Here is a 21,373-nt window from a genome sequence, read left to right on the forward strand (position 1 = left end):
CCGACGATTAGAACCGGCTTACAAATTCCCCTTCATTTTTTATCGGTCACATGAAATAAGGATTTTTGAACGCGAAGAGTGCTGTCCAAGCCCCACATCCGTGTTGACAATTAGCAAGTGTTTGTCCATAGTCGAAAAAATATAAAGTGTATGCCCCGCCATTGCATTTATTAATTATTGTTAACGAAAAAAATACAAATAAAAAGTCGCCACTCGACGTTGGAGCCGTACAGATCACATGAGTCTATGTCGTACCGAAAAAAAAAAAACCTAAAAACCACACAAACAACTTTGGATTTCGATGTTTTCTTTAGTCAGAGCTTTGGGGCTTGGTTCCTGTTACTACTACTAAATGCTGGGGCCAAGTTGTAGAGGGCCACCACGAAGTTGAAAACGTTAAAGAAATCGAAATGGAGATTAGCATTAAGCACGTGACGCCGACTTGTGATGCCATTTTTTCTGTACATATTTCGTGATATTAGAGAAATATTTTCATAGAGACGAGGCTTTGCTGTGTGTTCAAGTTTGTCGACACTCTATTGTAATTAAGCGAGCGGCAACTGAAATGGTCGTTTAAATGTAATTTGAGCTGAGTTTTTGTTTTTGGTCAACTGAGGTGACAAATTAGGGCCCCATCGCAAGGTCATGTGAGGGGCGTCCATTAGCCATGAAGCGACATCAAAGTGACAAAACAGCAGCAGCATCAAAATAGCAATCGTGTAAAAAACCAACGACACCGGCTGCAGATCTTTAAAAGTAAAATGTCGTGGCATTTGTCGCCGTTCATTTCAGCTCCCGTGAGCAGATTGATTGGAAAGTTAAGGTTGTCCATCATCATCATCATCGAAATGAGGAAAACATAATGTCAGCTAATGTGAGATTATGCAAATCAAAATGCGCATCTTCCAGCTCTCGATAAATACATTGACCTGCATGCCTGCGGGCCTGAGCAAAATCAACACAACACTGTTTTCTTCATGTCTTTAATGATGAAATTATTCCGAAATGAACACGAAAAGGTGGGCCTCATGTCAGAATGCACTTTCTATAAGGGAACATGTTGACGTTGCTTTTGAGTTGTTTGCGGCTTTGAGAAGGTATTTTACACATGTTTATAGTAGGTTCAAAATCGGGTTGTGTGGGAATTTATTAAGTCGTAAGAGCGCAGAATTATAAATGGTGTGAGTATACCAAAGTACAATATAAGTACCTTAAGCTGAGTCATTTTGAGGTCAATTCTTGTATTCATATTTTTTGGATTAAATTTCGGAACTACTGGCACGTCTTTTGTTGCCTTACTTAATCTTTTTTTAGTTTAGCACAAGTCTGGGGAATTCCCGACTAGTATAATATAATATGACCGCTGAAACAGAGCTAATAATAAATTTAAGCAGAATTATTCAAATTATACCAGGCTATGACGCATTGCAAAATATTCGTAGACTGTCGAGATTCAACAGCTCTTAGTTTAAATATTTCACGTGAGCCGGTTGCATTAGTGCAAATTTTGTTGTACAAAACTTTTCTTAATCGAAAGGTCTAAATGTTTTTGGCTGATTTCGATTAGCAATTGAGGTGCCGCCCTTACACATAGGCATTATTTTCGGGCGAAGCCTCCTTTTTGATGACATTTAGCTGTCCAATTTATGGCTGTCGGACATGCGCCACCTGTCGGCGGTGTTTGCCTGGCATTTTAGCACCCGACTACTAAACGAAATGTTTGGCCAAACAATCAACGTGGCCAAGTCAGCTTTTGTGTCTGGGCATCGCGGGGATGCCCTATCACTGATGGTTTGCACTCGATTTCTAAATGATCCCCAATGATTGCCCAATGCCAGAGACCTTTGCAGCTGGCTCTGAAATAGAGTCTTAGACTGGAACGGGAATTGGAATCGGAACCCCCAGATCGAGACTGGGTCTGGGAATGTCTACGGTCTGGGGTAATGGGGTCTTGGGTGCTTACATCACAGCAGGAGATCCCAGACTCGAGACTCGTCCCACAATAAGATGAAACTTGTTTCCTCTCGACTCTTTGCCAGCAATAAGTATTTGCCTCCTCACTCGGCTTTTATATCTTCTTGGTTGTTTTGGGGAACTTTTGTTTTTTGCTTCTTGTGCAAATTACAATGCGCGTGACTCCTTTCACAAGATGCGATTTGAAATCAAAAGTGCAGACAAAAGGTGTTAAAAAAAAGAGCCTCTGACCGCAAACGAAACAAAAGCATGAGTTTTTGGCCTGATTTTTATGGGTCCTATACATATAGATGTATTTTTTCCACCATCTCTTTTTGGTCAATATTGGTGGTATTGGCCCTGTCCCATGCTGTGTAGTTGAGTGTACGCCAGTCGCATCATTTTTACTTTCTCCCCTCAAAACCCAAACTCAAACTCAAGCTCAAGAAAGAAGCCGCCAAGCCGAGAGAGGGAGAGGTGTGGGCCAAAAGAGAGTCCGATCCGCGAGAGAAGCTTCGTGTCGGTGTTACCGGTTTCGCTATGGGGTGAAGCTTGGCTTACAGCAGATCCGTTTTGGTGTCTGTGTGAATTGCCTTTTAAGCCCGGCCACCGGGACTGGCAGCTTTCAGATACGTTTTTGCCTCTGTCGCGTTCAGAGTCAGAGTCGGATTTATCGTCTGGGTCTGGGTCTGGAAAAGATCTTGGATCTTGGTCTCGGCTTTCGGTTTCGCTTGTGTGTCTTGGTTTCGGTTTCGGTTTCAGTTTCGAATTCAGTTCGTTGGCGCGTTCGCACGGATCGAGTCGTGTGCACGGCTAAAGTCACTCAACTAAAAAAAAATATATATACATATATTAAAATATATATACCAACCCATTTTGTGGCCAAGATAGGCTCGTCGCTCTTATATTCGGGTCAATGCTGTGCTCTGCATTGCCAACGTTATGCTAATTACCGAAAGGATACAAATCATAGCATACATCATCGGTTACAATCTCTTTGGCAAGACTCCGTCGCACCTCTGGTGACAAATTCCACGCCCGGTGACCAACCCGCCAAATAAGCGCTAAAAATAAAAAGATACATAGCCAGGAGAATAGCTAGCAACACATATATAAATATAACGAATATATTTATTTAATATATCACACAACAAATTCGCAAAACGTGCCAAATATAATTTAAATCTATTTATTTTGTTTAACAAAGAGCTAATAAGTCTAAAGTAAATATAAAATAGTTAGTCGTTTAATTTAAATCCTCATTAAAAGCCACAACAAAAGGAAGTTGCCGAAGGAGCAGCCGTTGGCTTCATCATGAGGAAGCCAGAAATGCTGATTAGTTTAATTTTATGGTGAGTTGAAAATTCTTAATTAGTATTTAATGTGTGATTTGTCCGAAATCAAGATATCTATTGTTTTTATTTTTTTCTTAAATTCATAGTCATATTTATTATCAGTAACCCATTCGCTTTGAAAAATCCTGAAGATGTGGCCTTTGAAGGTTTGAACCTTAATTCAAATGTGTTATTATATCTGTGATTCAGTGTCCGCAAATTTTAGTTAATTTGTGTTTTGTCACTCCCTCGGTTGCCAATTTAATTGCGAGAATATGAAAATGTTGTCTTAAATATCCGGCCTTAGAAACAAGTTTCTTGGCATATTTTGAAGTAGAAACTTAGCTGCATTTAACCCATTATTTATGCATCAACTCCGAACATTGAAGCTTTGGCCAAATGGCCGGCCTACTACAACGAGCCACAAATAAAATACAGATGGCCATTAAAGTAAATTATAGTTTGTAAGACTATACATACAATTTGACTGTTTTGTCGGGCCAAGATCATCATTAATCATGAATTTTCTAATCGACTCGCGTTGGACAAGAAGCGTCAACGGAAGTGAGAGATTGACAGAGTCGGTCGGCTTATCACCAAGCGATTCGACTTCCCCGTTTTAATGGTCCTTGAGGCGTTCGTTTGTTAACTCTATAAAAAATCAAAAACGATTTTCAAGAATTAACATCATGACAAAAAGATGAAATCGGATGATTATATCTTATGTCTACATATGAATATTTATTTATCGAGGCGCGATCAAAGCGGGGCGATCATGTAATATCGATTCGAATTGGATTTCTTTGCTCACCAGTGAAAAATCAATTTGAAAAGTTTCACTTTCATTTTTCCCTCTCTTGACTGGGAAGATGCCAAAACAAATCGGAGAGAAAAAGTTGTCAGTGGCGGCAACAAAAGACTCTTTCGCTTTTTATGTTTGTGTGTCGTGCCAGGTGGTTTTTGGAACGGTTACACAATCATCACTTTATTTTCGTTTTCAGTCCACCTCTTTTCGGTTTTGTGTTAACCGCATTGACATAATTTTCAGCGTAGGCATCAAAAAAAAAAAAAAAAGAAACTGAAGCATAAAACTTTACATAATTTGCAGGCGTATCCGATTCATAGGCCTGCAATTAATCTGGCTTTATCGATGAAGACGCTCAGAGCAGCAGAGCCTAGTTTTAATTAACAGATTTATTTCTTGTGCGAGTTTAACAGGCGGCCGCTAAGTGTAGAAAGTTTCCTCCTATCTCCGCTCGCATTAATTTGGCGTTTTGTGTTAATCAGTGTGTGTAAGTTATGCAAATTGGATCGTGGCATTAGCAGTTCGCTTATGCAATGTATTGGATAATCCCCTCCCCGGCTGGCGACATTGGTGGACCAGGCCAGGCTCACCAGGTTTTCTATTTTCGAGGCCTTGGCCAGATGCGACTTCTTTGGCTTAGTCATGCGGCGACGCTCAGAATGCAGCCGAGCAACTTGATTGCTCAGGCAAATTAAGCACAAGTGCTGCCGATTGCCGACTGCGCTGCCAGATGCTGACATTGTCTAGTTGACACACTTAAGTCACTTAAATGTCGTAGAATTCTTGCTAAAAGTTTTCCCAAGTGTTTTACAGCATACAAACATTTTTTTTAACACTTTTTGACATTTTTCTATCGACTGTGGCGTCAAGGCTTGGCGCCCCCTAATGGGATGTCACCGGCTCACCGAATGCGACAAAATTATGGTTATTCATAATTGCGATAGTCGCAAGCAACATTTTTCGGTGAATTAGAGCACTCGCGTGGGTCGAAACGAAAGACTTAGGAAGCGAACTTGAAATTACAATTTTAATTAAAGCTTCAACGGTAGCAATGCCAAGGGGGTGTGGGTTGAAATTGTGAGATGACATGATTTTACACGTGCCTAAGAAATGAGAAAATGTGGAAGGGCCAAGAAGCTATGAAATTGAGCAAAAGATTTATTTCCCATACCATGATAATTATTATGTTCATACCATTATCATTTAACAAATCCCAAAAAATATTTCAAAAACATAGATAATGGCATTAAAATTGCTGGGTTCTAACTCTAATCTTTAATCAGATTTTAAGATATTTATCTCTCTAAAACCAAACATGATAGTTTAAAATTGTTCAAAATATTAATGATCTAATTTATTTTGGATCCAACAATTCCGCATCTTCACATAGTTCTTCAATCCCACTTTAAGTGTTGTCACTGTCATTAATCTATTTCACAGAAATCCATTAGCACCTTTCCAAAAGGGAAACTTAAATTTAAATTAACTTTAGCGCCGCCTCTTCGTTTAACACATTTTTGTGAAGAAAATTAGTCAAGACATTTTTTTTGCTGGCTAGAACTGTTTTAAAGTCAATTAGCCAACGTGTATATGATAAATAAGTAATTAAGAGAGAAAAAACAGAACGGCGAGTTCAAGGCTGAAACGATATCTGAAACCGAAACCGAATTCTCTTAGTCGAGAATTCGTTATTTTATGTGTTTTTGTAATTTAATTTGCAAGTTTTAGCCGTCTTTCGATGGGCTGTCATTTATCATATTTATTTCATCCGTTGTTTGCTGTGTCTAAGACACGTTTTTTTATTTATGTATGTCCATGTCTAATTTATTGACTAATTTATCAACATTTGTCTGGGCTGGGGATCCAACACCGAAAGTTGATCCAGTGAAAAGTTGAATAAACCTTTTTGACATGTGACTGTCGCTTGATGGCCGAGAATTCCTTTTCTTTCTCGGCCTTCCTGGTGAAAGGAGATCAAAACTAGAGATCGCTTTAGTTGCTGACCCTGAGAGAGCACGTATAACTCTGTCGTTGGCCAATTCCAAGTGATTCGATAAATCAAGATCCGTTGCTCAACTTGTTTTCTGCTCCGCCAAGAATAATTCAATGCGCACAAATATTTCTGCGAGTGTCCAACTCTGGCAGCGCCTGTCTGACCACTTCGCTTATTTCTACATACATGACTCCAAAAAACGGGTTACCCCAAATAAAATAAAAGTATAACGACCAATATGCATAGCAGCTGGATCAAGAAAAAAATCTCAAAGGAACGGGTGCCAATTGTCTTTTCAATACATGTAGCTGGTGGTCTCTCCCTTCAATACACAAAAATGTGCTACATTCAACCGCAAACAATATACAAAAATTACATCCATGCATACATCTTGTTAGCGACTGGTTTATTTGGGTTAAAAAGAAATTTTTTGGATGCGTTCGAGCTCCCCTCTTTCAAAAAGATAACGGAACAAGACATCTGTGAAAAAAATCAAAAACCCATAAACAAAATCTGAAGCAAAATGCCAAACACAAGAAAGTGAAACTTTTGTTGCTGCCATTGTACGACGTAATCAACTTCAACAGGATCAAGTGGCCAACAGGCTTGACTGGGCCTCATTTTTTCGGGTTTTCAGTAATTTCGCTCTCCAGCAACGGAACTAAATATTTGTTAATGTGTCTAGCTCTTCAAATGAAGTTTAAAGAGCCTTTTGAGGTTTTTGCTTTTGGCACTTGCCTGCCTGATAGCAACTGGCATCTTCCGTCATTTCAAGGCGCTACAACTGGTTGTCATCTTACATAAGTCGAATGAGGATGGGTGAAATATGATGATTATGATCAGCGACTAAATATATGAATTTTTTAATTTAAAGCACGGAACTTATGGAACAAGGGGCTGGGGTCTTGTTTTGTTTTGTGCCTTATTATACATACTCAATACAATTTAGATAAATTTCTGTCCCATTTTCTGTCTGTAGATTTTCATCTTGGTTTCCATAAACAAGCCTTCATTTAACTTTCTCACATTTCACCTTAAATTGCCCGAAAAGATTTCACAGCATTTGGCTGCCGGGGGGAACACAAAGCAATTTTTTACCATAAACACCAGGGTGCGTTGTCAATCTTGGTAAATTACGCGTCAAATATTTGTAAATTATAAACGATCATCTTGGCGTTGTCAACATAAAACGCCGATTACAGAGTTTTAGGCCTGAAATTGGATGATTATATTTTCCCTTTTGCCCGATTGGGTGGCAGTTGGCCAACAAACTGCGACCTTGGCGTTTAACCGGTAACCGACTGACATTTGATCGTAAATCAAATGAAAACTTCCAACGATTTGCATGCAGGCAACACCCTGTAAGATATGGAGATACGAGGCCAAAAGCTGCTCTTCGAATTATTTACCAATATCAAGTTGTATGCACTTTCGCAATGAAAACGAAAGTTACGCCCCGCTATTCGAATATTCGTATATCCATATGGCTGTCTGCGGCGCGTGACTTTGCCAACGTTTACACTTTCTTGCCATAAAAAGCAACGGCCCCATGAGGGGACACACACCGGCATAGAATTATGATCTTCACGCCTCTTGGCTGGCGTTCAAGCAACGTTCACCAGCAGCCAGCAGCATCTGCGGCAACTACAGACTTGGCAATGTAACCAATATTGGAAGCCACATCGATGAACGTCACTGAAAAAAGAAGTAAACATGAAAATTGCATCATGCCTGCACTCGACGTTCGTGTGTCGCTGGTGATGATCATCAAAGTTGCCAATGAACATCGTTATGGTAATGAAGTGCACTTGAAAATTTCTGTGTGCAGATCTTCTGTAGGTTTTTTCATGCATATTTCCTCATCCGTCCAAGAAAGAGCCATACAAACTGGGTAAGAGCGTAATGTATTCAATCATGAGTATTTTCATAGCCTGTTGTCTAGTTTTCGGGCCGGTCGACTCCTACCCATTGTGCAATGTTCAGAGCCAAGAAACTGGCTGTGTAATAAACACAACAAAAAAACCACAAACCCAGAGTGAAACAAAAAGTGTTTGGGGAGTGTATTTTGCTGATCACATGACCATCACATGATTGCAGGAGGGTATGCGAATCTATTTTAGCTGTAATAAAAATTTCAACCTGCTAAGCAGGATGTTGTGGGTATTTTTGCATTGGTGAAATATATTAATAAATATCTTATCTGATCATTATCGTATTGATTTCAAAGAAGGAATTGAATTATTTTCCATGTTTCAGAATTCTGAAAATACTTGAGCTAGCTGATTATTTAAGTTTTGTCAGTAGAGTATGCAGGACTCGACTTTTGTGGAAAACACTTTCGCTTTCTTGTTTGTTCCACGCCTTTGTGGTAGTATTTACTGCTGTCGCTGGCGTTGCTGATTTTCCTGTTGCCTGTGTTGGTGGTAGGAAATCATGTGCAAAGTCACATGACGATGACGGTACGTGCCTTTGGAGTAATTGCAGAAACACATGGATGCCAGGGGTGTTGCCAGCCGTCGAGAAGCGTGCAAAATACGGATGAAGATATATACAGGCGATTCGTACATATGTGTTTGGTCGGCCCGTCTGCATATTTGGCCAGGCGGCAGCACTGCGGACTGTTGATAATGAAAACGACGTCAAACGGGCGTTCGCATGAGTAATGCGCATACCAAACACTTGATGGCTTCCGCAATTGTGTTTTTTTTTTTTGTTATTATTGCTGGCTAGTGCCACACTAACCCATTTGTGTAAGCCTTCTTCGCAGGCGTAAGTAATTTTTGTATCGGCTGCTGTTACCAGTGCTGCATGATTTGGCAATTGGCAGCGAGTCAAGTTTGTTGCCTAAGTCTTTTGTTTTCCCGCTGATTGCGCAAAGCGATTGTGTTCGGATATTTTCCGCTTCTAAGTATTCCCGAGCCGCTTATGTTGACGCACAGTGTTCATTCGTGTGTGGGTAGTGAGTGCTTTATCTAAGGCCACTTAACTCATGATTTGCACAGACAATTAATTCGTGACTCTCAATTGCGCAGAGCTACCGAACTATCAGCACTTGCAAATTAAACATACATCGCTTATCGACATCACCGGGAATTTATGCAAATCGCAAAATAGCATAATATCCAACCAGCTAGCGCGTTGTGCAATATTTATTTAATAAGTCAAATTAACAACGATTTATTGCTTGCAATTGTGATGGGTTTTATGAAAGCTGCTTGGTTGCTTCGCTAAAGTCAACTATTTTAGGACTGGCACGCGTTCGTCAGCTATTTTGTGCAACTGGTTTGACTTGTTGGATGTGCCATTTGGTATTTTTACAGTTCTTACTCACGTGTTTTATAATTGCCAATCGATCGAGAGAATGACTAACTACCGATTGTAAAACGGCTGTAAACAGAATGCAAATACCACAAGCTGTCGCTGACAATAGGTACATGCATCTGAGTATTGAGACTCAATCAATATATAAAACCAATTACCCCGAAATATGTTGATATGACCGATGATCAAGTGTGATTTTTACGAGGAATTTGACTCAACTTAAATTCAGATAATTTTTTTGGGGATTACCATACTGGCTGCTGTTTCCGTTTGCCAACTGGTTATCAGAACAAATCAAATGAATGTCAAACAAATAAATAAATTTCGCCAAAAACAACTTGAAGTAACATATACGCAGATCAGAAAATTTTGAAATGCTTAAAACTACCTAAAAACAATCTCTGCTGCCGTTTGCCAATGGACTGATTGATAAACTCCACACGAACTTTCCTTTTCAATATTTATTGTATTTAATTGTTGGATTTCAGCAAACGACGCTCGATAAAAATAAAAAAGAAATGCTAACTATTGATGTCATAATGTTGTTAAATAACGTATATGCGGCATGTGTCGTGCATTTCTATTTGCTTTTTAACGCTATTTTATTTTTTTTTTTTGTTTTGTTTGTTTGGTTTATGGGTGCCATCAGTGGCGAGGCATGACACACATTTTTGCATTTCAGTTGGTGACATAAATACCAGACGACCCGCTCCATGCCGCATAAAAGCCATAAACAAACAAATGTAAATTGCCAGCACTTCTGCTTTCGCTTTCAGCTCGGTTTCGGTTTCGGCCAAGTTATTGAGATACGTGTCGGCAGTCAAGTTCTGCAAAAGTACAACTAAAGGGGATTACTCGTGCCCGGCAATAAATTAACTTATGTGTGCCAATTGCCTGCCGTCCGTTGCCTGCATATTGGCCAATCGTTATGGATTTGACTGGCCTCAATGGGCAGCCACGCACCTGGCAAATGGGTAATCGCATTACGAGTTATTTTCGGTAATCGTTACTTCATTTGGCATTTCCTTTTTTATGCCAGAATCGCAATAATGAATTTTGTTTTGTAATGGGATTTCATTGATGGCGAATAAATGATAGAGGCTTGTGACCCAAATTACCTCCTAATAACCAAGATTATGTGTCCAAGATGGTACATCTTATTTATCTTAACCATGAAAACTCCATCATTACCCAAACATTTCCTGCGTTTTTTCACAAACAACATCGATTTATGTGGATCTTGAACTCAAGACAAGTTCATATACCCAAACGTAGCTATCTCGAAACATTATAATCGTCTGGAATCTGTTTAGATAGACACCACAAGCGGTCACTTAAAAGTTACTAATCATACAATAGCCTTGAACATTCGTCTAAACAACCCGAACGAAATACCACAAATTACGTTCAACTTTTAAATGAGTGCTAAACAAAATATATGTGTGTATAACTCAATAAAATAAGCAAAAATAAAACCAATTAAACCGAAACCAGAAAGGTAACTCTGCTTGAATATCATTTAGGATCAGCGGAGTTTGGCAAAAATTTATGTAGGGGAAGGTGAGGACGTTTACCCAAACACCAAATTCAGCGGATTCTTAAAGCGGATCTTCTACGCCCACATCCACCAGATTGCAGAGTGTTGCATAATCGCGGATCTAGACGTCAGGGGCAAGCACATAAATTGCATATTGTTGCTGTTGACAAAAGACTTCAATTCGGAAATTAATGTCAATGCAACCGACCACAAAAGAAACTCCGTCACGTGAGCCGAGACGGCTGGCCGAAATCAATAGAATAGCATAATGACAGGCCAACGAAGTGCGGCTTAATAAGCCATTCAGTCAGCCATTCAGTCAGTCAGTCAATAAGTCATCTATAGCCATTTGGGGGCAGACAGCGTCATTGTTCATAATTCAAAATTGATTAGTTCGACAGTCGTTTCTCATATCCGGTTAGACAGAAAATCGCAGACCTACGCCTCCTCTATTAAATAGCTTTTTATATGCATAGTTTCAGTTTCAGTTTTTTGTTGTCTGTGCCGCGTTTGATGAACAGTGTGAGCAAACGATGGCGATGTGAGAAAACTTGTAATTAAATGCCGGAAAATGCGATGCGATCCCATGAATGAGTGAAACGGAGACTACTCTGCGCAAATTAAAAACACGTGATTAAAGCTTTTGGGTTAAACCTATTTGTGATAACAAAGTAGCAGGAAAAACCTTTAAACTTCTGAGTAAACCCAAAAGGATTGCTATCATTCAGTTAAAATCAGTTTGTGTTTGGGAATTTTATCAGCAGAAAAATTCCGTGGGTTGATAGTTGTTTTGATGAGTCAGCAATCACCTAAAGTCTGCTTATCGGCAAGCTTAATTGTATTTTATTCATCAGACACTTGCATTTTTTCGGTTGCGATAGTATTTTATTACCATAAACCCGAAACCCTAAAATCGTTTTTTGTGGGTTATTATAAAATTATATGAAAGTGATTAAGCTATCTTTCAATGGCCAAATAAATAGTGTTATTGTTTTCCATTATTTTCCAGGTGCCTTTGCGCTTCCAGTCTGACACTCCGTATCCCCGAGGACCTTGAGAATGCCGCCATCAATGCCCTGAGCTCCGAACGTGCCCGTTCCCTGACCCCTTGTGGATCCTCCGCGGAGGCAGAGGGCAGTGTGGCCGGTGACTATGACGTTTGCCCGCCGAGCAAGTACCGCCAGCCAACAGCTGAGTGCAACAACGTCTCCCACCGAAAGTGGGGTGCCCGGGGAGATATCTTCCAGCGTCTGCTGGCTGCTGATTATGCCGATGGTGTGAGCCAGCCGAGGACCTCCAAGGGAACCCATGCTCTACCCGATGCCGAGGTGGTGATCGAGCAACTGCAGCGCCATGTGGAAGGCGAGCTGCGCCACGCGCACATCACTGCCATGCTGCCCGCCTGGGGTCAACTGTTGGCCAATGACCTAGTCGAGGTAGGACAGCTTCCCATCTCCGGAAAGTGCTGCGAGCGCGACTCCGCCGTCAAGGATCCCAGCGAGCTGCAGCACTGCTTCGTACGGGCGGGACCCGACTGCAAGGAGTACAAGCGATCGGCACCAGGATTCGATTTGGAGGCGTGTCAGAAGCGTAAGCTTAAGAGGCTCCAGAAAATAGGTATTCTGTGTACAATAAATATGGTTCCATTCCATTACAGACACTCGCCAGCAGATGAACATTGCCTCGGCCTACATTGATGGCTCTGGACTGTATGGCTCCACGCGCCATGAATTCGACCAGTTGCGCACCTACATCAGCGGTGGTGTAAAGGTGGAGTCCTGCAAGTACTGTCAGGTGGCTGGAGCCACTGGAGCACTGCATCGAGCTCTGCTTCAGCAGCACAACAACATCGGCGAGCGGCTGTCGCACATCAATCCCGATTGGTCCGAAGAGGACGTATTCCTGGAGGCCAGACGCATCATCACGGCCACCATTCAGCACATCACCTACAACGAGTTCTTGCCTTTGGTCTTGGGACAGGAAACCACTGCCAAGGAGGGTCTGAGACTGACTGCCGAGAAGCACTCGAGCAACTACTCCAGCTCGGTGAGGGGGGGAATCTACAATGAGTTCGCAACCGCCGCCATGCCCGCTTTCTGGAGCATGTATCCACCAGAGATGCTGGCCAAGAAGATGTCCGCCCACGAGCTGCTGTCTATTGCCGCCCTGCAGAAGTCACTGGTTCCGAGTCAAACGAATGCCGAGGGTTGGTCCGAGTTGGCTCTGGCCGTACATCGCGGTCGTGACCACGGAGTGGCATCCTATGTGCATGCCCTTGATCTCTGCGAGCGTCGATTCGCCGACCAAAGCGCTGCCAATGTGAGCTTCGATACTTTAGCCCAGGTTTCCAATATTCCCGAGGAGTACATCACCAATCTGCGTGACATTTACCAGTGAGTTTTTATGACTTTGCTAAATGGTGAAACCTTAATTTATGGTAGACCTTTTAAATACCGGTTAGCTTCGGTCTTTGGAACTCTCAAGTGAACTGATCTAAATGCACGCCAAGAAGTATTTAAAATATATATTTAAATGTCAATGAATTGAATTGCCTTATGTAAATTTGAAATATGTATAATATAAAGGGGTTTATCCAACCATTTTTATTATTTGTTATTACAAGTTGTTGAATGTTTTGTCCCTTTCCAGAAACGCTAACGATATTGACTTGTTGGTGGGTGCTCTTCTGGAAGAGCCTGTTGTTGGAGCTCTCTTTGGACCCACAATTAGTTGCTTGCTGAGCTTGCAATTTGAGCAGCTCAAACAGACCGATCGTTTCTGGTACGAGAATGAGATTCCGCCCTCGTCCTTTACTCTGGATCAGCTGAAAAGCATTCGCCAGACGACTCTGTCCGGATTGCTGTGTGGTTCTCATCAAGTGAGCACCGCCCAATCCAAGGCTTTTATTCTGGAGGACAATTATCTGTGAGTATCTGATGATTACACTTGAATGTCTGATATTCTAGAGGTTCATATCTTTATAGGAATTCCATTTTGGACTGCGACCAGCTGCCCAAGTTTGATCTAAAACCCTGGCAAGTAAACCCTGAAGATGAAGTGCATGTTGAGCACGTTGAGGTCGAACCCGCGACTAAAGAAGCCATTGCCGAACTGAGTCCCGAACTCATTGAGGCTGCTGTGGAGCGTGCCAAGCAAGAATTGGAGGAACGCAAGCGTTTCGAGTACGAAGTGTGGCGTACAAGTAAGTTCTATACGGTTTTTAAGTGTCCCTGTGATTTAAACTAACTCAAATCCTGTCTCCTTCACAGAGGGTGGCATCAGCGCCCGATCTCCTGACGGCACGGCTGCCTCCTTCAGCAAGGCCAATTTGGCTGCCCTGAACTTGGCCAACTCGTCCCTGATCTTCGAGCTGACCTCCAACGAGATTGTGAAGACCCTCAACCACATAACCAGACGCAAGCGTCAGATCTTCAATCCTAACCAGAATGCATTTAATCGCAACGAACTGACCGATACCCTGCAAACGGTGGACATAAGTGGACTACTTGGTGGTGCCCAGAAGCAACTTGACACATGCCCGGAACCCAGTCAACAGTGCGATGCGAACTCGCCGTTCCGCACTCTCTCCGGAAGGTGCAACAATCTGCGTAATCCTAACTGGGGCAAGTCACTGACCACTTTCTCCCGCCTGCTGCCCGCTCAGTATGAAGACGGCATCTCGGCACCCAGATTGACTGGAGTAACTGGCACCGCATTGCCCAATCCCAGAACCATTTCCACTACAATCCATCCTGATATTTCCAACCTGCACACTCGCTATTCCCTGATGGTGATGCAGTTCGCACAGTTTGTCGACCACGATTTGACTTTGACCCCGATCCACAAGGGTTTCCACGAGTCCATCCCAAGTTGCCGACCTTGCAACTCCCGCCAGACGGTGCATCCCGAATGTAATCCCTTCCCAGTGCCCGCTGGCGATTTCTATTATCCCGAAGTGAATGTGACCAGTGGCGAGCGTTTCTGCTTCCCCTCGATGAGATCGTTGCCTGGTCAGCAATCGCTGGGACCCCGTGATCAGATCAATCAGAACACTCACTTCCTGGACGGTTCCATGGTGTATGGCGAGACCACTTGTCTATCAAACAAGCTTCGTGGATTCTCAGGACGCATGAACAGCACCCAAGTGAGGGGCAAGGAACTTTTGCCTCTGGGACCCCATCCCGAGTGCAAGTCCCGCAACGGTCTGTGCTTCCTTGGAGGCGATGATCGTGCTTCCGAGCAGCCAGGTCTGACTGCCATTCACACCGCCTTTCTGCGTGAACACAACCGCATCGTTGAGGGTCTGCGCGGAGTGAATCCTCACTGGAATGGAGAACAGCTCTTCCATCATGCCCGTAAAATTGTCAGTGCCCAAGTGCAGCATATCGTGTTCAACGAGTTCCTGCCCCGCATTCTCAGCTGGAATGCCGTCAATCTGTATGGTCTTAAGCTCCTGCCCCAGGGGTACTACAAGGACTACAACCCATCGTGCTCTCCGATTGTTTTCAACGAGTTTGCGGCAGCTGCCTTCCGTATCGGTCACTCTCTGCTACGTCCCCATATTCCTCGTCTAAGTGTCCAGCACCAGCCTGTGGAGCCGCCACTATTGCTACGTGATGGTTTCTTCCGCATGGATGCCCTGCTGCAGCCTGGAATAATTGACGAAATTCTGCGTGGTCTGGTGGCCACTCCAATGGAGACCCTGGATCAGTTCATTACCGGCGAAGTGACAAACCATTTGTTCGAGGATCGCAAGATTCCCTTCTCTGGCATTGATTTGATCGCCCTGAATATTCAGAGAGGTTTGTTTTTCCTACTACATAGACATTTATGTAAATAGGAGATGTTACCATTATCGTTTTTCCCTCCAGCTCGTGATCATGGAATACCCTCGTACAACAACTACCGAGCCCTTTGCAATCTGAAACGCGCCACCAACTGGAACGACTTGAGCCGCGAGATTCCCACCGAGGTCATCAACCGGTTCCAGAAGATCTACGCCAGCGTGGATGACATTGATCTGTTCCCTGGTGCCATGACTGAACGTCCGCTGCAAGGCGGTCTGGTTGGACCCACTTTGGCCTGCATCATTGGCATCCAGTTCAGGCAGCTGCGCAAATGCGATCGCTTCTGGTACGAGAATCAGAACCCAGAGGTCAAGTTCACGGAGGCTCAGCTGGCTGAGGTCCGTAAGGTGACGCTGGCCAAGATCGTGTGCGAGAACTTGGAGATCACAGGAGATATGCAGCGTGCTGCCTTTGATTTGCCTAGCAATTTCCTGTGAGTAAAACCAGAGGCTTCTGAGAATTACTTAGCAAGATAATTAATTTTCACAACTAATTTCATAGTAACCCACGTGTGCCCTGCGCCTCGATGCCCCAGATTGACCTGAATGCCTGGCGCGAAAATGTCCAGGGTTGTCAGATTGGCAACCGCAATGTCCGAGTTGGAGAATCTGCCTTCCCATCACCCTGCACCAGTTGTGTCTGCTCCGCCGAAGGAGTAAGTTACATGGTATTCGCCTAAGGGAATATTATTCTAAATGCTATTTTTCCACTTGTAGGCTCAGTGTGCGTCTCTGCGCATCACGGATTGCGGCCAGTTGATCAGGCAGTGGCCCAAAGAGGCTATTCTCCGTGACGAGGTGTGCAACTCGCAGTGCGGCATTTATTTGACTGGTCAGCAGGCCAGTGGCTTCAATCCCCAACAGCGACAGGGTCAGGCTCAGCCACGTGTGACCCGATCCCGCAATCAGAATCTCTTCAAGTTCCCCGACCTTACGCCCTTCATTGCTTCCCTGTAAGCTGGAGGGCACTCCACCCTGCAAAGTGGAGGACGGAGTGAATCATCAACTTTGGGTGCGGAGTAAGCAGAAGCTACAAATTTTGAGACGCATTTTGTAAATAAATCTTGCGTTTGTACATAAGTTTCATTGTTAATTGCTTACCTAAAGACTTGTTTGTCAATGCATGTTGTACACGACATAAGATACAAAACACTCGGACGCATCATCAAACACTTGCTACTCGAAGTGTTCTAGTTATATCCTAATTAAAATTACAATATAACTATTAACAAATTATAATAAACGCTTTATGTGAGTGAAATAATAGTCACGCATTGTTTCTTCTGTGAACTGGGAACTTAAGCATTGAAAACTCCGTTTTTAGGTATTATGTTGCTTTATTTAGTTTTGCCTTATTGAACATGGTCCGTTACAGCAAATAGTTTGTGTATTTTCGATAGGTTTCTCTATAATGCCGACAATAAATAACAAAACTCACAAAGTACAATCTAGTCTAAAGAAGGATTACATGAATTTATATAGACGTATCTGCAACTGTGTACGAGCAGTTGGTCCCAGTGGCACGAAGAACGTTAGACGTGCTGTTGCCACAAGAATACATGCTACCAAGATGGTTTGGGTTTTGCACATTGGGCCAGCCCATCAGGGCCATCAAGTACATATGCAGATACAAATACATTTCTTATCATCGCATAACATTACAATTATTTAAATTCGAAAAGAGCGCAGCGACGGGGAAAATCAAAGCGCTAAGTGTTGGTTTTGTTTTCTTTTTACCGGTTGCAGGTGTATTATGTATGGGTGATTATTACAATCTAGGCTCGCGATCGGATCGGTTTCTCGTTACTTGACAGCTAACATCATCACTAAGCGGTTGGTTAATGCTACTAAAGTTAGACTTTTGGTACCCATAGAGATAATTCAACTAACGTTTACAGTTATACAGTGTTATCGTACTCGAATATGTATCTGTTTCGCGGACATTACAATACTTTTATCCTTGCTGTGTTCCATAAAAATGAGCGTAACTTGCAAGCGAACGACAATTAAAGAGTCCACTACTCTGCCATTTTTGGTAAGATTTTTCTTTTCATTTGTTTTGTTTTGTTTGTTTCTTTTGTTGGTTGGTGCTTAAACATCTAGAAAATTTGACTTCTTTGCATTATCATTAACTAACGCTGACGATACGAACTAAAAATTTAAGTTACAAACACACACAGATCAGAATATACACATACATAGGTATATAACGACTTACATACGTTTATAGGAATCTTTCTATTTAGCTTTAGTTGTAGGCTATCAAATTGCTGTGCCACAATTTGCTTATGGTATGTGTTTTTCTCAATATTCTTTCCTACTGCTCTCCGATACTGTTGCTCAAAATGGATGTTATATACAGGATGAGAGTGGGCGGTAATGTGTTTTGCGATTTAGATGAGGTGTTCAGAACTATGTACATATTGAAGATATGCTAATGTGATCCAGAAATCTCGCCACAACGGACTTGTCTAGAAAACCTTTTGAAGAGTTATGACCAATACAAGTTTTTTTTTTTTGATTTCTTGCATACTTTTAGGCATCACATATGTGGTTTAAGAGTTATCATGTTAAATATGATCCCCTTTAATCTGTTTCCGAGTTTCTAGGAACACACCAGATTGGGATGTATTTATTTTTCAACCGCCATAGCGGTGGCCCCATTGCTATTTGTCTCCGAATGCCGACGCGCCAGTAGATGATGATGATGCTGGTGATGATGATGATGCTGATAGCTGCCGAAGGGCAACCCATGACCATTTTGTGGACCTCCAATGCCATTGGCGAAGGGCAGGCCATCGAGATTTCCAATTTTGCCTACGATTTTTGGTATCCTATCACTGTCCATAGCCAGCAGTGGTGTGGTCAGGCTGATTAGCCCACTACCACCGATGCTGGCACTGCCAATCCCGATTCCGTGCTGACTGTGATTGTGATGCGAGTGATGGTGATGATGATGATGGTGGTTGTGGTTGTGGCTGTGACTATGATTATGATGATGGCTGTGGTTGTTGATCACTGGCGTGCTTTTGCAGAGAGCAGCGTGCGTTCCATTTCTTGTCTTACTATCCAAATCGAGTTCTTGCGCGCCGCGCAGGGAGCTGGTCTTCCGAACCTGCAGCCCACTGCGCGAATGGTCGCAACTCTTGCAACGCTGCTTTTGGGTCTGAGCCTGATTGGACGTCTGCCGTTGCAGCGCATTCAAATTGGCTGCCACCAGCTTGGCCTGAAGGGTTTTCAAGGGCGAGACTGGCGTGCTGTCATCCTCGCCGGTGGGCGGTGGCGTGGACAGACAACTTGAGGCGGTCGAGGAGCTGCAGGTACTGTTAGAACGGCAGGATGCCTCATCCACTTCAGCATCGTGACCATTCTCCTCGGCGGCCTGTTCGTCCACGTCATCCGCATCTGCATCTACATCATTATCATCATCACTGGGCTGGGTGCTGGTGGGATGAGAAGCGACGGCAATTTTCTTATTAGTGTTGCTGCTGTTGTTGGCAACGTTGGAGCCATTTACGCTTGCTTTCTCGCTCGGGGAGTCCACTGCCACTTCCGCCTCCGATGCAGCCACATCATCATCACTCATCGCCTTGCAGTCACCGTTCGATATCACATTTTGCTGCTGCTGCTCCTCCTCCGGCTCCTGATCCTGACTAGTTTTGGTTTTCACGACATCGGCCAGATCAATCCAATGGCCACGATTATCGCGCACGCCCTCGACAAGAGGCTCAAGCTTGTCGGAGAGGGTGGCAAAGGCCTGTCAAGTAAACAAGAATTAATAAGCTTGCTTACAAAGTATTTAGCCAAAAACAAACCTCATAGATTGGCAAGCAAATGGAGTCTATAAAGTTCACTTGCATCATGGGCAGCTCGTCCTCCTTTTCGCGATTCATGATATCCTACAACAGACAATTAAGATTTAATTTCAACCTAACTTTTAACAATTTTGTAAACTCACAATAGGAGTTATATTGAGCTCCTGCTTCTCCATATCTCCCTGCTCGAAAAACTCCGAGCTAACCAAATCAGCCACACGCTTCTCAATCTCCCACGGCTTCGTGATGGCCGACAAATCACAGACAGTCATGCTCATTGCACGCAAAAGGGCGCGCGGCTCCTCCGCCACCCAGTAGCTCGTCGGCTGGCTCACACTCTCCAGGAAAGGACCTCGTTTCCTGTAAAAACAATACAGAATTTAGACACTGACCCATACAAAATATGTTCCAGCTATACTCACTTGAAATAAACGGCTAAGTCTGTGGACAAAATGGCATCTTCCAATACCCTAATGACCCGACAGTAGTCATCGGATGAGAGATTGGCCAGAATTTGATTTCCAGGACTATTCAGGATCATTAGACACTGATCAAAGTGATGATGCTCCATGGTGGAGGTTGAGTACAGCTGCGCCAAAGGCGACGAGGCTCTAAAAACGAATGTTTAAGTAAGAAATTTAACTTTATATTTGCTTTTTAAACTTACTTAATCTGGAAGGAGTTGTTAGTCCCCCGATGATCGAGATCATGACATAGGCAGCCAATAATAAGCGCCAAGCATTCGATTTCGCCAAAGATCTTCCACCATTGTGTCGTCTGCATTAGGAAATAAATATATAAAATAAATGTTATAAATAAAATATAATTTGATTTCCCACTTACAGTTAGAATGGCAAACATCATTTGGGCCACATTGAAGGCATGACGCCAGTTGTGATAGGTAACATTGCGATAGTTCTTCTTGACACTCAAAAGCCATCGGCACAGAACTTCATAATCGATATGAAAGCGTTCTACAAAATCGAGATCCAAAAACATCCGCAGGCAGGCCTAATGAAAACGGATTAGATACTTGTTTCAAATTCAGCGGATCATTATCAAGCTTACCTTTAGTGTATCATCATCTTCAAAGTGTATGTCATCGAACTTAAAGTCATGCAGTCGAAAGTGTACAGCTGAAGGCACTCGAAGGCGCTAAAAAGGTATTTTTAATTTATTATTTCACGACGCATAACATGTTGTTAGAGTAAGAAACCATAAGTAGATTTGATTAATGCTTTCGATTCACCAAATGAAACTAAATTAGTGATGACTGTTTTATAATCTGCTACAATTAACTCTTTTCTTATCACGTATTATAATCCATTAGCAATTATTATTGGATTAAATATTGCATCGTTTAACATGCCCAAAAATGTAAATACTTTACAAACTTTTGCTTGGAGCCAGTTACTTTCAACACCTCAAAACAAACCAGCACGTGCCCAAAGCCAAGACACCCCCAAGAAAAAGAATTAAAAGCAAAATCTCCCACTGGACCTTCATCTGTTTGCTGTCAGCAAATGTAAATGGTGCTATATTAGCCACCAAAGCTGAGAAGTTTATCAAAATTTCTGACATTTTTCCGCCAAGGCACCGAAAAGAGTGTCAGAAGGAGAAACCCAAGCAGAGGGCAGCTGCGGACCGGAAAAAGGGTTTTCCCAACTAAATGGCATAAGCGCCTCTCCGCCTTCGTGTGAAGCGGGAATAGAGCCTAGTATGGCATAATTTTAATTAAAATTAATAACCCAGCATCTTTGTCTGGCTGG

At 42.8% G+C, this 21,373-nt stretch overlaps 2 protein-coding genes and 1 long non-coding RNA gene across 9 annotated transcripts in view; 1 reads left to right on the forward strand and 2 right to left on the reverse strand.

Moving 5' to 3' along the window:
* Window positions 1–2,573: 2,573 nt before the first annotated feature.
* CG10211 (uncharacterized protein) lies at window positions 2,574–17,054 on the forward strand. 2 transcript variants are annotated; one of them, NM_001299114.1, is made up of 9 exons: window positions 2,574–3,305; window positions 11,953–12,533; window positions 12,601–13,336; window positions 13,593–13,868; window positions 13,928–14,145; window positions 14,213–15,745; window positions 15,815–16,223; window positions 16,292–16,445; window positions 16,507–17,054. In NM_001299114.1, exons 1-9 carry the CDS (start codon window positions 3,268–3,270, stop codon window positions 16,744–16,746), a joined length of 4,185 nt encoding a protein of 1,394 aa, NP_001286043.1. In that variant the 5' UTR covers window positions 2,574–3,267; the 3' UTR covers window positions 16,747–17,054. The 2 variants fall into 2 exon arrangements, with proteins under 2 accessions (NP_001286043.1, NP_609883.1); NM_136039.3 differs by having other exon boundaries at window positions 16,507–16,867.
* On the reverse strand, window positions 8,358–9,028 carry lncRNA:CR44903 (long non-coding RNA:CR44903). The gene has a single exon (NR_124367.1). It is a non-coding gene; the product is annotated as a long non-coding RNA:CR44903 (long non-coding RNA).
* Window positions 17,055–17,111: 57 nt separating the features above from the next.
* The window catches only part of Pde11 (Phosphodiesterase 11), a 58,318-nt gene continuing 54,056 nt past the window's right edge, over window positions 17,112–21,373 (reverse strand). For 3 of the 6 annotated variants that reach the window (NM_001299116.1, NM_001103707.2, NM_136041.2), the window contains 7 exons: window positions 20,673–20,759; window positions 20,448–20,615; window positions 20,272–20,381; window positions 20,027–20,215; window positions 19,748–19,964; window positions 19,605–19,688; window positions 17,815–19,546 (listed from right to left, as the gene is read on the reverse strand). In NM_001299116.1, coding sequence (NP_001286045.1) covers window positions 18,422–19,546; window positions 19,605–19,688; window positions 19,748–19,964; window positions 20,027–20,215; window positions 20,272–20,381; window positions 20,448–20,615; window positions 20,673–20,759 — 1,980 coding nt within the window. In that variant the 3' untranslated portion in view covers window positions 17,815–18,421. Of the gene's footprint in view, window positions 19,547–19,604; window positions 19,689–19,747; window positions 19,965–20,026; window positions 20,216–20,271; window positions 20,382–20,447; window positions 20,616–20,672; window positions 20,760–21,373 lie in introns of all 6 variants that reach the window. The other 3 variants (NM_001201909.2, NM_001201908.2, NM_001299115.1) reach the window with 3 other exon arrangements.

Source organism: Drosophila melanogaster, chromosome 2L (genome assembly GCF_000001215.4).
Source record: "Drosophila melanogaster chromosome 2L".
NCBI lineage: Eukaryota > Metazoa > Arthropoda > Insecta > Diptera > Drosophilidae > Drosophila > Drosophila melanogaster.